The 15,927-nt window shown below is 41.4% G+C and overlaps 1 protein-coding gene across 1 annotated transcript in view; it reads left to right on the top strand.

The window, feature by feature from the left end:
* Positions 1 to 15,927, top strand: part of myo10 (myosin X) — a 125,572-nt gene that overhangs the window by 67,138 nt on the left and 42,507 nt on the right. Inside the window, exons 4-8 of the mRNA XM_084913742.1 lie at positions 1,900 to 2,087; positions 14,457 to 14,591; positions 14,692 to 14,816; positions 15,370 to 15,383; positions 15,680 to 15,764. Of these exons, the coding sequence (XP_084769868.1) occupies positions 1,900 to 2,087; positions 14,457 to 14,591; positions 14,692 to 14,816; positions 15,370 to 15,383; positions 15,680 to 15,764 (547 nt within the window). The remainder of the gene's footprint in view (positions 1 to 1,899; positions 2,088 to 14,456; positions 14,592 to 14,691; positions 14,817 to 15,369; positions 15,384 to 15,679; positions 15,765 to 15,927) is intronic.

The raw sequence follows: 15,927 nt of genomic DNA, 5'->3' as shown, positions 1-15,927 counted from the left end.
TTTGTTCTTCCTGGTTTAAAAACCACACTTTGCATCAGAATGCGAGCATGTACTGATTGATGATCGCTGACTGATTGTGAAACCAATATTTTTATGATGACTGCTGCTGAAATTACACAGTGGCATGTCCCGATGAGTTGACATGTGTCAGGATCATACACTGTATATAAAAGATGGACGCAGCGACTGTGATGTCACACACTTGTTTGTGAAGTCCCGTTTGGAAGCGATAAGTTAACCATTTTGGTTGTTGCTGCCTGGGATTTTTGAAACTCGAGCAGTCATATCTGAATCAGTGTGGAGTGCTCAGTTACAAGCCACAGGCTAGATTACTTGTCAGGTAATTCCACTAAAACAGGTAACATCAACACCACAGACAAGATCAAGCAGTCCATTTCAGTGACTCAGTTAGCACCTCTCAGTCAAAGCTGACTATAAGTAGTACCAGGCTGGAAACGTGTGTGCTTGCGTTGTAAATTTAGGCATTTGAGTATTTGCACATGTTTCTTAGGGGTTTTCTCACAAAAGAAGCTTGTTTGGGGTAAACCAACAATGGTAGCATTTCCAAAGTGAATGACCTTTACTGTTCCCGTATTTTTGTTTTAGTGGAAAGACCAATTAAGGATTTAGTTTTCTTCTATGCGGGATGGAAAGCTTCTCTCTGTGTTTACTAGACCTTTTAGAATATACAGGTTTTGACAGTGTTACTATTTTTATGCTGAAGTGGATGTGAAAAATCGGCTTAATGCCTCTCTAACCTTTGCAAATGCTCAGACCTTCACGGTTGAGGACGAGCATTTCTGACAGCATTACCTCTTTTCCTGCCCGGTTCGAGTAACTGTGAGAATCCGGTTAATTCTGCTGTAACCGTTGCAACTTTTCAAACCGAGGCCAGCAATAGGAATATCCAGATGTTTTCTCACAGATGCACGCTGATGTGCTGCCTTTTTTTTTTCTTCCCAAGCCTGCCTAGTTATCCATCAGTCACCACCACAGCACTGAAGCTTCAGCCAAGATTTCTTCTGGCTTCACGAGCTTCTATTTCAGCAGCTTGGTTTGTTTTGCTTTGAACTTTGAAATCTGAAACTAATTTGGAAAATCTTGAGTCTGCTTCTCAGCAGTGAAAATAAAAGCAAAAGGTCAAATGTGCTGAATGCCGTGCTGCTGGGCTTTTTGACAGCCTGAGTGGAAGCTGTAAAAGAGTGTTCATCACTAAGGTCACATGTTTGGCTGCTTGATGTTTGCTGCTGTCTACCTTCCTGGGAACTTAATAAGGGTTTTATGACTCTGTGTTTCTGTCTGAGAAATTGGATTAAAGTGCAGCCTTTGGCCTTTCTGTGCTTCCACCTGAGCAGTGACGGGCAGCAGAGATGATTTGCTCCGATCTTTGTTCAGTAGGTGGCGAGTAACGACATGCAGGTCAAGAGAGTTATCATTAGAGAAGAATGGATGCTGTGCAAATGTTCATACTTTGAAATGGCAGTGGGGGGGGAAGCTTCCTCTACAGCACCAATAGCTGGTATCGACTATAATTACCCAGGTTCACTACTTCATGGCTCCTCATGGTGGCGCTTGTTAGTCAAATGAAGATAAAATGAGCAGAACTTTGCTAATTAGCAACACAGAAGATGAAACGGTTGGGGAACAGTGAAGAGAAGGACAGTATGGGCTTATTAATTGAACTGACTCATTAAAAATGTCTGTATTTTAATAAGTACATTTTCATCGGAGTATGAAGTATCGCAGAATCGTTGAATCTTGTTATCGTGTAATGCATCATGATAGTATTGTTTCATGTTTCTCTTTCACCTTTACTTAAAACATTCAGGTGAAATTTGATTTATTTGCTTTCTGTCTGCGTAATTATTGATAATTTACCTCGGCCTCTTTGATCCACAGACGTACATCGGTTCCATCCTGGCAGCAGTCAACCCTTACCAGCTGCTCCCTGGCCTGTATGACCGACCCGCTGTGGAGATGTACAGTCAGCACCACCTCGGTGAAATCTCCCCGCACATCTTTGCCATCGCCAATGAGTGCTACCGCTCGCTGTGGAAGAGGCTGCAGAACCAGTGTGTCCTGATCAGGTGTGTGATCTATTTTTGTGAATGTATTTTGAATGTTTTTGAATCTCCAGAAGTTTTAATGGATTTACAAAAGCACAGCAAGGAGTTGAAGCAAACTCATGCAAAGTCTAGTTGCTACTAGAGGGCAGAGTGTGAAAAGTTGGAATATTTTAAATATTTCGTTATTGTTTTACAGCTTTTGCAGACTTGATGGTTCACATTTAGAATATCAGCACCATTTTTGCCTGAGGTTTTATCAAGCATCCTCATCGGTCCTTTGAATGACTCCCCACAGAGTACCAAACTCCTTCCTCTGGTTTCAAGTCTCCTCGGCGCTTTGGCTGCACCTCTGAGGATCTCTCTCTCTCTCTCTCTCTCTCTCTCTCACACACTCACTCACTCACTCACACACACACACACACACACACACACACACACACACACACACACACACACACACACACTCGCTCTTTCTATCACCATCCTCTGTCTGCTCCCTTCCGTCCCAACATCCTTCCTCTTTGATTTCAGTTGGACAACTTTCACGTCGACTGTGGCTCCATTGTTCTATCGACACACACAGACGTTCTCTTCCTACTAAGTTAAAAAGGAGCTATTTTTGTATCTCAGATATGATAATATTTGGCTGCTAATTTAGTGAAGGACGGATACAGGAGTTGTGTCTGAGTTTGAGTGCGTGGGAATTGTTGTTAGTTGTCATCAAGGTATCCTGAATACGTGGCCATTCAACTTCCTGTTGCAGCATTGTATTGTTGGCAGCAAAGTAGTTGTAAAGAGGAGCAAATAAATTAAGAGCACAAAAAGGGTGGTACACTGTGTGTTAGACACATGTGGTTATTTGAGTAGGACGCATTATTGCTCTGATATGAGATTATTGAGCCAGAATGGCTCTCTCTGCTTTTCCTGTGACAGTTTGCTCATTAGCTGTCGTAGTTAAGAGTTGAGAGCTTAAAATTCTAGTTTCACATTTCTGTTTCTTCCGTTATGAAATGCGTGTCATGTTTTCATCTACAAGACAGAGCATATTAAAATGTGTTGAGAGTTTGGAAACTGAATTCCCCATATTTCTGAAGACTGTTTCGAGCTAGTATCTAAAGCAGAAAGAAATAAACATGGTGCTGGAGAGGTGTCGTGTTTGGAGAGTCTCAGTCTGCTGCTTCAGGCGAAAGTGCTGCAGTTTTCTTAGGATTAGCCGGCATTAGTTTACAGCCTTGTTTGGTTCGCTTAATTGGCGTTGGGGATAACGAGGCACACATGTTTCCTTTAAACTTGAACCGGTTTAAGTTTGTGGGGAAAGCAGAAAGTTAAGTAGCTGGGATTTTGTTGTTTGCATTAAACATTAATGAAACATTAATTAGCGATTATGTTTAATTCCTTCTGTGTTGCTGATGGTTTAAGTTGCACCTCTATACTCATCACCATTGAGGGCCTGACCATCTACCACACAAAACATCTCCATGATCCACATCACTCACATGATTTATCAACCAAAATGTCAAGTGGAAATTTTCACCATGACTCATTTTCACAGCCTTTTCCAAAAGCTGCCACTGTTGCGCCCAAACTTAGAAGGCATGTTGTTCATGTTGGTGTGCTGGGAGGAGATCTCACAAGAAATTGAAATATTGGCAGATGCAGCCTACAGATTCTGTCCGCTCTGAATGTCTTCCCATAAAAATCAAATTTAGCTTGTAATGCTACACAAGAATCTCTTAAAGTGTGAGTTGGCTCTTAAAAGAGGAGGAAGAGCCGGTTCAGTGCCGGCGTCTGCATTGCACTGGTGCTGGTGTCCCATCACCTGGATCATGAGGTAGCATTTCATCTGGCACTCTCTTCAGCTCCACCATGGAGACACTAGTTATTATGCTGCAGTTGGTTTATCAGTCATTCTATAAATTTAATTTCTATGTCCCAGTAACATAAAGGTTATAATTAAGCTTAATAACTGCAGAGAGACATGAAAAAGATGGTTGCTCCATATAAAAACAGATTTTGGCTTACTTGCTGCAGCACATGTAAACACATCATTTGACCTGTGCCAGTAACCTTGTTTCTGTACATGCATTCAAGTTTTTTTTTTATTAAAAACCAATGATGACCATTTTTAATCCTAACTTACAAAATGAATGGGAATACTTCCCTGTGCTTGTGCACGGCATGCAATCTCATCTCACGTGTTCTGTCTATCGTCTTCTGGTCTGATGATGTATTTGGGATACAGAAATTCTTTTGTCTGGCACGATGTTGGTTAGTGGGAAGAACATGTGCCATGGTGCACAGAGCGAGGCGTAAACACAAACGTTGTAGTGGCGTTACAGAAAGTCCTGAGCCACACAATGCTTTGTTAACGAGTCGTATCGCTGCTGTGGATCTGCTTTGTGTTTGTCTTCATCACCTTTCGCTTTTCAAGAAAAATCATTTGTTGTTTCTTGTATATTGGACAAAACTGTGGAACATTTTTAACAAAGGGGAACAGAGCTTGTGAACCTTTTTAAATTCACCACAGAATGTGAAAAGTTGAAAGAAAAATAAAGCCTACAGTTCAGTTGTGTAATTTTTTCCATGACAGCAACAGCAGCACGTGAAGTCATCCAGGCCAGAGAGGACAGACCGCAGACCACAGCCGTGACCTTTAGCTGTTGTCTCAGCTAAAACACAACCTGATGGTTTTCTGTCTGTTAAAATAGAGTAAATGACACACTGAGCTTTCCAAGGTACACTCTGCACTGCTTGGTTATCCTCTTCTAACTCTGATTGGTTTCGTATTCCGAATATTTTGAGGTTCGATGTTGCAGCTTTTTATGCGCTCCATTGTCTTAAGAATTCAGCTGGTTACAATGTTGCGAAATAGGAAATGAGGGTGATTACAATGAAAGAGCTTGACCTCTAACACTGTCGTCTGACAGCCTGACCACTATATGCTTAAGGTTATACTTACCAATATACTTAAGTTTACATACAGAATTTACTATTACTCTTAAATAACTTGTTGTAAACTACGGTACCACCAGAGTTTCTTTCTTTTTTTCTTTTGGACCCCTCAGGCAGGGAAGTTTAAGACTTTCACTTCTAAGCACTGGGTTTGTTTTCTGTCAGTGTTTTACTGCCTCTGAGCTGCTAATTAGCTGCTAATTGTTACCCTGAAGGTAGACTTTTAAACTTTGCAAAGGAATAAAACGCTTAGGTTAAGGGTTATAGACTTGGCAGCGCTTTGTGAAAAACACTTATAGATATATATTTTTCCACTGTGAAACTGTAAAAATCAAACAGGACTCTGAATGCAAGACGATCTTTGAATTAAAACAAAATTCAAAAGCTAGAAAAATGTTCTTGGAGTATCTGCAGAACCCACGTAAACACAGAGAGAACATGAAAACACAGAAAAGCCCTAAACTGGTTTCAAACCCTGGACTGTGAGGCAACAGTGCTAGCCACCTCACCGCTGTGCCGCCCCCACCTCTAAACCCCATCTGCCCATGCATCTATACCTCAGAATTTGTCTGCTTTTATACTTTCACATCTGAGTTCATGAAGTGGTGGCGCTCCCCCCCCCCCCTCAGAGTGATGGATGTGTGAGGCTGTGAATAATTGCAGGGAGGGGAAGAAAACGCCCCCCCCCCCCCCCCCCTTTTTTTTTTTAACCACCTTGTGTTTCTCCTGAGGGCCGCTGCCGGCTGTGTGGGCCGACTTTTTGACTGAGGATCAGAACTGAGGCTGTTTGAGTCATGCTCTGTGGTGGCCACTGAAAACACATGATGCCCTCATTCAACATCATATATCAAACGATATCATTTAATTAGTCAACACAGGATCCATTAAGTGCAGTTATTAATGAGTGGCAGTCATGGCAGTGAAGAAAGACCTGAGTGTTTAAATATTCGCCTCTCATATGTGATCTCCCACTAAAGCAGTTTATTTCTAACTTTCTAACCACGTCCGATTGGCTGCAGTGTGTTGAACTGGGTCAAATTAAATGTGAACTGAATTACTGACTTTACTGTACTTGCATTTAAAAAGATCATTTAAATGCATTTCAGTGGCAAAGAGTGAGACAACCAATACTTGAAACCAGATCACTGACGCAGTCGTTGCCCTCCCTGACAGAGCCGACTGCAGACTTTTTACAGGCAGGTTTTCAGGCTCATAAAGGTCGTATTTTTGATACCCTGAAGTCAGACTTTGGGTGGAGGATCATTTTAACACAGAGTCGAAGTCCTGCCCAGCTGCCGCAGTACGTGGCATGGTTCACAATGATCTCTGACACCCACACACATTTCTCCTGCAGGTCCCCCAAAATCACCAAAGCGGTCTCGGTGCAGACCCTCATAAAACATGTAACATGCCAGCACCTCCACCCATACACAGAAAGGATCGCTTCATGGTGTGTGTGTGAGAGAGAGGGAGGAAGAAGAGCTATAAATCGCAAGCTGGCACTTTCAGGCGAGGCAGGAAGCTTCTCTCACTGGATTTAGGGATTGTGGGTAATCAGATCCAGTCAGGGGGAGGCGAATGAAACAGAAGCCGGTGTAAAATAAGTGGAAGAGGAGAAGGAGGAGGAGGAAGAGGCCAGCTCTAACACAAGGCCATCTGCTCATTAATGCTCATAAATGCCACTCTGCATTTTCAATTATGCGGGTACCTGCCTACATCGAGCCACATTGTTTTAATGGAAGCCCCCCTTTGAGCTGGTGCTGCAGATTTCAGCAAAAATGCCCTCCCAACCGCCAGCAAAGAAAATCCTGGAAAACCTCCAAACGCTCGCTGTGCACAGAAGATGCCACCATGGCAGGTTTAAGTTTGGATAATAAAGCAATAAACCAGAGATGCAGACCTCTAATTCACATTTTATTAGCTAATTCTCTCCATTTCTTATGAACCCACTTTCTTTGTTGGCTCAGTAGCATTCTTACAACTTTAGTGTTGCAGAATAAGCCATGCCTTCATCAGAGAATTGTATTAAAAGCAACCACGCCCTAAATCTAAATATATATATACGTCTATATCTAAATCTAAATGGAACACGAACAGGTGACTTCTATAAATTCAATCCTTGTACAGTACCCAGTTTTTGGGGCTTGCATGTATGGAGGTTACTGCCGGGACAGGACTTGACTGACCTGCAGTAAACACTGACCTTGACCCTGTCTGGCTCTACTGGGATGAACTTGGAATGCAGACTGTGAAACACCTTATCACACAGTAGAAGTGATGGACCTCATTAATGCTGTGGATGAGACCAAGCCTTTGCAGGCAGGTTCCAACATGTGAATGAAAGATTAAAGGCAGAAGAGTGGAGGCTGTTAGAGCAGCTCACTAACACTCATGTTATTGGTTCAACATTTATAAATGGTTATATTAAGCAGACAGCCAGGGTGTTTGAACACTGTAATAATCGACAGTCAGAACAAGTTTGTCATGTAAGAACAAAACAAAAGCTAGCACACTCATGCCTGAAACTTCAATACAATCAAACTTTTTCATTTGCAAACTTTGGCTTGTTGGGCTGCTTTTTTTTATGGCTAGAAAGGCTCGAATTTTTAAATTGCAAAGCTGTCGAGGTGTTTTTCTGCCCAGCCTACAGGTTCCCTCCCCCAGCAGTTTGTTTCTGACCCCCTGACCCATAGGTGGGTGCCGGGTCAAACCCAATAGTCTCCAGCCTTGTTAATTACTCAGGCATGTGGGGTCACAAAAGCCCTGCAGCAAAGCCTTATGAAAACATACCTGACAGGGTTTCTCTTGGGATTCAGCAGGATTTCTCTGTTTCGCCTGCTTTGAGTGTCTGACACATAATTTGTGACCAAAGGAAGGAATGGATCATAGCAAAGGAAGAGAGCCTGGTGGAGCGGAAACATAACTAACTGTGCAGATTTAGGTGTAACATGAGATGAGCAGTTTTATAAATGTGAAATTGTATGGTGTTTGCGTTTTATCAGTGTTTACACGTAGAAATAAGCATCAGTGCCTTTTCATGAGTTTCACGTTAAATAATGACGCATCCCAGGTAACTTAAAATACTCATGAGATCCCGTTAAAGATGCTCTAAAAGCTGGGGAAGGTTTTAATCATTCTTCACCATCTGTGGGGGACATCCAGACAGGACTGGTGACCTGATCCTGGATGCTGTGGAGGAGGTTGGTGTCACATGAAAGTAAAGGCTGTTGCAAACACTGGTAGGGTAAGAGGCAGTGCTGCTATAGGGGGCATTAGTGCCTAAAGAAAAACACCTTGAACTCAGTCCATTGTTGGATAAGTAAGCAGCAGAGACTCGATCAGCACAGCTGTCTGGGCTCAGATTGAAAACTCCAGCTGTGGGTATTTTGACATTAGTCTGACGCTGGGCTGGAAGAAAAGGGTCTAATCCCTCATACAGGGTTAGATTTTTAGCACGAGTCACACTTCAGTCTAAGCTCAGGCTTAGCTGCACTTGGGCTCCACTTCACTCTGATAATCAGACTAAACTTCCTGAGTTAAGCCCCGCTCCCACTGCACCATCTGCAGACGTCTGGTCAGCCTATCATCACGTCTCTTATCTAATCTCAAACTGTTCACGCACAAGAAAGCACTCAGCACAACAGCACAGTGTAAATATGCAAAGGTTTGTGTTCATACATAGACTGTGTAGTGCAGGAAATGGCTTTGTCTTCATATACTTTCTATTAATACAGTGTTCTCACACCTTTCCCCCGTCACACATCACCAGCAGCCTCTTTTATCAACTTAAGCAACTTTTGGTCTGAGATTTGATTTTGTTTGGATGTTGTGAGTTGTAAGGATCCAGTGTGATCAGTGTTATTGGATGCTGCCATTTATAAATTACCCACAATTTTATGTAATGAATGATGCATTCGTTTTTAATTGGCCTTCCGATTATCATCTCCAAATGGTAATCATGTGTTTTTTGAGTTGCTAACAAGTATTTCTTTCTTGAAAAATGCAATTTACTGCTGTAATTAGACTTATGTACAATAACCTGTATACCTTTATCACTCACACGTCTGCAGTTCTTATCATTTTATAGTGTGCAATGTTGGCAGTAATCTAAAACAGGAGGCTTTGTGTCATGAAGATGAAGGAGGTCCTCACCTGTTTATAAATCTGTGTATTGAGGAAGAACAGAGACTCACTAAAGACAATAAAACAAAATATTTCCCTCTTAAGTTTTTATATTTCTGGCTGCACATTATTTCTTATTTTAATTCTCGATTTTTGAATGTTTAAAGTGACAAAAAATGTGAAGTGTAGTTAATTCAGCATTGTCTTAAGAATTCATAGTATGATTTACTAAAATATGCTAGTAGGTCAGTTAATATTTGCTTTACTGTCAACATATTGGTTAAATGAATGCAAATGTTCCAGATCCTCTGGACACCCCTAACTTACACAGCAGATTAGACACAACAATAAAACAATAAATATAGAGTGTGAGACCATCTGAACGTCCCATGATGCAATGTGGTCTAGTTATTTACTGTAAAAGGGTTAATAGGCATAGACAGGGTGAGATATAATCAAGTATCTGTTGAATTCACAGAAGTCTGTAAGTGTGTAGGACATGACGTGCAGAGGTGCCCGTCGAACCTTACAAGGTGCATTCCACACCAGCTCGACAAGTAATTTAATCTTAATCTTCTTTTATGAAAACAGCTTCTATCGGTCGATGAGAACATTTCACCTTTTTGTCCCAGTGAAAAGAGCCAGTACATTTCCCAGATTAAATTACTTGTGTAGACAGATTTTTTTTTCCTCTTCTCTCTTTGCGTGTCGCTCCTCATCTCGGTTTCTCTTCCCTGCTCAGAAACTCTTTCACTCTCTAGCAGAAACTGAGGCTCTTTGCCTCAGTACAAAGAGTCTGAGTGAGGTCCAGAGCTGTGGAGGCAGTTCGTCCAACACAATCAGTCGCCTGGCTGCAGACTCCCTCCTTCCTGCCTGTGGGGGGGCTTTTGCCTTGGGTGGCAACAACACAGGGGGAGCCAGGGATTAGTACAAAAGCAGGGTGCTGTATAGCTCCGTGTGTGTGTGTGTACCTGTTTAGGCATCTTTGTGTGGGTGTGTGGGTGTGTGTGTGTTCTCGTTTGGGTGTGTGTGTTCTCGTTTGGGTGTGTGTGTTCTCGTTTGGGTAAAATGGCTCTCTGCCAGAAGTCTTTTAGGTGACTTGCGTTTAACAGGCCTTTTCTGATTTGCCCATTTGTGTAGAAGTTATTCAAACGAGTCACATGTGAAAGTCTTTAAAGTTTGACCTGCTGTTGGTGAGACGCACTGCTGAGATCTGCCGTCTGAATCACTAAAACTTCATTTTCCACCTTTTTTAACTTCAGTCTCTTCTGTCATAACATCGACACTCATGCGCTGCCTGTTCATGTCAGAAGTTATTGCAAGTCACCCAGAGAGTTTACGTTATCTCCAGTCCCGTTCTGTGTCCATCAGGAATGTGACACTGACTTTAAGGATGTGGCCTCTCCTGCTACAAGTTCAACTTTATTTATAAAACTCGGCAAAAGCAAGCAGTGTTTCCCAAAGCACTGTCCAAGAGACAATGACAAGGCTGTCATTGCCACGGAGCTCTGCTTTTTAAGATGACCCACAAATAGGTTCTCTCACTACTTTGTTGAGGCAGTTTCACATAAATAAGGTTTAAACATCTAGTTGTACATTTCATCAACTAAAACGCTGTAACCCAAACCATAAACTTTTCCTAAAACCAACAAAGACTTTTTAAATGCCAACAATAAAAGTAAAATTGAAAGCATTAAGGTCCAAAAAGTGAAGTCAGTGCAGAAGTGCCTTCAGGCTGGAGGTTGCTATGAAGTTTATGCTCTAAATAATTTGAATTTAAAATACTTTAAATTCATAGATCCAAAATATGCATTAAATGCATGTGTAAAGGGATTTTATCCCTAAGCTGATAATCACTCATAATATTTGTAATAGAAAGTTAAATATCTGAATAATGTTTTGCAGTCTTTAGATGTAAATGAGATGGTATCTTTCCACTTTCCCACATACAAAGTCATCTTCAGACATGTCAAATAAAAGAGAAGTTCAGCAGGATGGCTGTCAGATCACCTGGTGTAGTTGTCGGGTAACAAAGAACATTTGTGTGTTATCAGATTAGCTGTCAGTGGTAGGCGAGGTGATGTAAAGAGCATGAATGTTTTTCATGGTGCTGTGACTGTGTGGTATGTACATCAGGCCTCTGAACCACCAAAATGCCTCGAGAGGACGATCTGTTGTAATGCAACCCTGTCCATATGTTTCCCACTGCCTCTCTTCAAGTGGAATTTCCTCAATTTGCTGCCAGCGTCATTATATAAAGCATGCATCCAATTAGTTTCCAAGGTGTTGTAATATTTTTGTAGTATCTGCTTGGATTGTGGGCTTATGACCAGAGGACTTTAATCGACCTTTAAGTCTTTGCCTCTTCGGTAATGTGCAGATTCTGAGAGGATTATTTTAAATGATAAAAAATAAGAAAAAGAAGAAGGTTACTGTAGCTGAACTAAGGCTAAAAAAATATCCATAAATGTCTTTAGTCCCATCCTTAGTTTCTTTCAGGCTTTTTTCTCCTCCCTGCATACAAACCAGAACACAGAAACACGTCTGTTCAGTGGTAAAGGAGCTACCAGCAGGAAAAACCACATGTCAAACACTGTGATCTCTCTAAGGGGAGTCACCCAGCCATTATCCAAATGAAGAGTTTTCTTCCTAAATAAAGTCCCATCTACTGTCACCAAATGTTTGCAGATGTGAGAGAAACTCTCATTTAAAAAAAATTATGTTTTGAGGTGTCATAAACAGGATTTCATAACAAAGGCAAACAAGCGTGCTGTGGTGCTTCCTCCTCGGGGGTTAGGTCACATAGCAATTTCGGCCCGCAGACATTTAATTAAGGCTCCCACCCAACAAAAACACATTGAAGATATGTTGAAGATAATGGCTTTCACATTATTTTCACTCAAATCTAGAAGCAATCTTGTAACTCAGGGGTCATCTTGGAAATGCCTCTGGGCATCTATCTACTGCCTAAATGAACAGAGAGGAAGCCAGAGCTTTTATTTCCATGTTCAGTGGGACGCACACACTGCATGAGTCACCAGTAAAATCAGATCTTTCTTTTTTTTTTAAAGGTAGCTTAAAAAGTTTGATTAATTTTTCTTTGAATAAAGTTTAAAAGTTTCACCACATTCTGATTTAATTATTCAGCCCAGATCTCCAGCTCATCCCACCAAACTAAGTAAAATGATAAGTATTCTCGCCTTTGTCTTTATATTGATTTAAAAGTACAGATGCCAGCAACCCATAGACTGTATATAAAAGATGGATGTAGCCACGGTGCCATCCCACTTTGGTTTGACTCACAGTTTTGAAGCCTCTAACTGAGCTTTTCCATTTTAGCTTCTCTGACATTCCGATATCACAAAGGGACACTTCTTACTTGTAAAGTGGCAGTTTTTCAGTCAAAAGATTGGCCAGCTGCTTTATTATCCCCATGGATGCTGATGGGAGCAAATCATGATCCAAATTATCCTGATATGTCATTCACAAATCCAGCCCATAAACTTATCAGTGTTTACTGAGGTCACAGTAAAGAACTGAGGGTCATTTTTCCATAGACTTCTATGCATTTACTTCTTTTTGCATCCAGAGGTGTCGCCCCCTGTTTGTCATTTCTATAAGTGCAGGTTTAGGTCAATTCTACATTTATTTCACAGACTTGCAAGCTACATCCGTCTTTTACCTACCAGTAGCATATTTATAAATTGAGCTATTTGTATATATCAGAACTATTTTGTTATATTTTGTAAGTTGGAGCAACTGTAACTACATAATTTCCTCAGGGATTAATAAAATATTCTGATGGTGATTCTGACTTGCATGGATTTCTTTTCAGTCTACTTAGCACGCTCTGATGTTTCCTGACGGTATCACTGGTACGCTTCCTTCAAACTGATTTTCTCCCAGGCTTCCAGAAAAGGTCAGAGGAGCTGTTACTGCTGTAGTTGTCTTACTTATGACCACTAAGTGTAACTTCTTACAGGTCTTTAGTGTGTCTGTTGAATAATGTATTTTGGGGGGAGTAATCTAACAGTCGGGGGTTGCTCTCGGTGTCTACGTTTTCAGGGTTGATTATTAACGTGACTCGCCTGAACCTCACACTGTTTGGCTGTGGGTTGCCAGGTTCACGTTAAATGTCACTGTGATGTGCGTGAGGGTATCCTGCTGTGTTTGACAAGAAAGTTGTGTTACCGATTACAGCAGTAGAGGTGCAGCTGGACATTATGTTGGGTGATTCTACACCCCTTTCTGTCCATTTCTGTTAGTTGTGTTGTGTTTAATGTACCTCAGGCATCTGATAAATGTCACTAGGTTGTTTAAGTGAAAACATCTATTTCATGCTCTGCAAACTGTCTTCTATATTACAATGTTCCTACAGGCCCAGAATCCGTGTGTGTGTGTGTGTGTGTGTGTGTGTGTGTGTGTGTGTGTGTGTGTGTGTGTGTGTGTGTGTGTGTGTGTGTGTGTGTGTGTGTGTGTGTGTGTGTGTGTGTGTGTGTGTGTGTGTGTGAGAAGCTTGTCAGGTGGTTTGACTTGCAAAAATCATAGTCATCACCACAGCGCGTGGAGAGTGGCTGTTTTAAGCGTTGGCTCTGAGTGTGTGGAGTTTGCTGCCCCATATACACACACAATTGTGTGCTTCATTGTGGCTGCTGTATCCTTACGGGGCATGAGCTTGCTGCATTTCAGACAGTTTTGTCGACCCTCGGTGCTCACCGATCAGTGAGAATAGATTTCCCTGATCTGGTCACCTGAAGCACACAGTTCTGTCTTTGAGCAGAGAAGTCAAACCCACCTGCTGTTCTGTTTGATGCTCGGTGTTAATCATCCAAAGCTGCTCTAGTAGAGTGTATGAATAAAAATGTGGGGCTAGAAAAAGCAAAAGGAGCCATTCTTAACTATTAGTTACTCATTTTTGCTGTTTTGTTTCCCACATGAATCAGGTTTTTCATCCCGTCGTGCTTCATGCCTCCAGTGGCTTTTATGTTCTGTTTATTCACTTCTTATTTTTATTATATTGACTTTCACGTGTGATTTGATTCATTGACCAGTTTCAATACATGAGCCAGGGATCCTAAGTCAGTTAGCAGTGCCCAGTGCGCCATCTAGTGGTTGGGTTTTGAATATTTCCCCTGAACATCTCGATGCCATGAGCTGTGTGTGGAACACTAATATTAAATTTAACATATAACCAAAACTATAAGTGTGATTTGAAACCTGTTAAAGAAATCCATTAAATGAATCTTCTTATGACATCACTGCTTAATTTCTGAGGCATCTTCGTGATTGTGTTTATTTTTCTTTCCTTTCCCTCAGTGGAGAGAGCGGCGCTGGTAAAACAGAAAGCACCAAACTGATCCTGAAGTTCCTGTCAGCTATGAGCCAACACTCGCTGGAAGTATCATCCCGAGACAAGACATCACATGTGGAGGAGGCACTGCTGGAGAGCAGGTAAATCACACCTATCATTACAAATGAACTCCATAGTGCTATGGGGTAATGGCTCAATTGCTTTCCTGTTTAATGATCACGTCCTTTCTTCACTCTAAAGTCCCATCATGGAGGCTTTTGGGAACGCCAAGACTGTGTACAACAACAACTCCAGCCGATTTGGGAAGTTCGTCCAGCTGCATGTCAGCCAGAAAGGCAACATCCAGGGAGGCAAAATTGTCGACTGTATCCTTTAAAACCAACTTGATGTTAAGTGGCCTACGCTTCCTTTCCCTGCTCATTTCCTGCGCAGGCTTAGCATAAAAGGAGGCCGTGCTGTAAGAGGTTAGCAAAATTGCTGTCAAGGGTAAAAATACAGCAAGCAAGAGAGAGCCACAGCTTCCTGTTCATTTATTAGCACAAATCCTTCATTAGGAGCACGAGGATTGTAACATGGATTACAAAGAGTATGTCAATTAGTCATAATAACCACTTTTTAGAATTGAGAATAAAACTGATTTGACTGTTTGTTTGATGATGTTATTCCTTCATCTTTATTTATGTGTTTATGTGTTCACATGTATTTTGAAAGTTTATTTTAAGGTCCAGCTACAATTCATGCAACGTTTAACTAGCTGGTAAACACAGAATTGATAACATTTTTAATACATTTTAATGCTGGTCTTTGCTTAAGTTGTCCTATTTGAACATTTCTGCAGAATTCTGTTAGCAGTTTTGTGCGTGCAGGCTTTTTTTTGACTGTTTTGTGCCTTGACACTTGACACTTTTGTGGCTGCAGACCTCTTAGAAAAGGTGAGTGTTCTTCTTCCTTCCTCCCACCAAATCTGTGATTAGGGTTGAATCAGGAGTGCTGGAGGCTGCTGGTTTTCACTTCACATTTTCACTTTGTGAAATATGTTTGTAAAGAAGGGAGGTGCAAGCAGCTCCATGGAGTTTTTTGTTATCTTGTTGTAAAAGCACACCATCTTTGGGTTCAGTTTTAGAAGTTTAAACTAACTAAGGCTGCTGTTCTGTGTGTTTGGTCAAATGTGAAAATTAGCATTAGTTTTGATGTGAAGATGTATATTAACTCTCCTCTTCCTCTGCAGAACCGAGTGGTCAGGCAGAACCCAGGGGAGAGAAACTACCACATTTTCTACGCCATATTAGCAGGAACCAACAACCAGCAGAGAGGTGAATGAGGGGAAAACACCATCATTTAATTTAATAAGCATTTAAGTAGGAAGGTTAACACAGATGAAGTTATGAGTCAGTGCAAACAGACTTCAGGCACAGAAAGAGCAGAAAGCTAACGTAGTTCAAATGTGTCATAGATGTTGTAATTTGTGTGTTTCTG

Source organism: Perissodus microlepis, chromosome 18 (assembly GCF_051167445.1).
Source record: "Perissodus microlepis isolate ML-2025 ecotype Zambia chromosome 18, ASM5116744v1, whole genome shotgun sequence".
NCBI classification, from domain to species: Eukaryota; Metazoa; Chordata; class Actinopteri; order Cichliformes; family Cichlidae; genus Perissodus; species Perissodus microlepis.
This window is presented reverse-complemented; position numbering and strand designations above follow the sequence as displayed.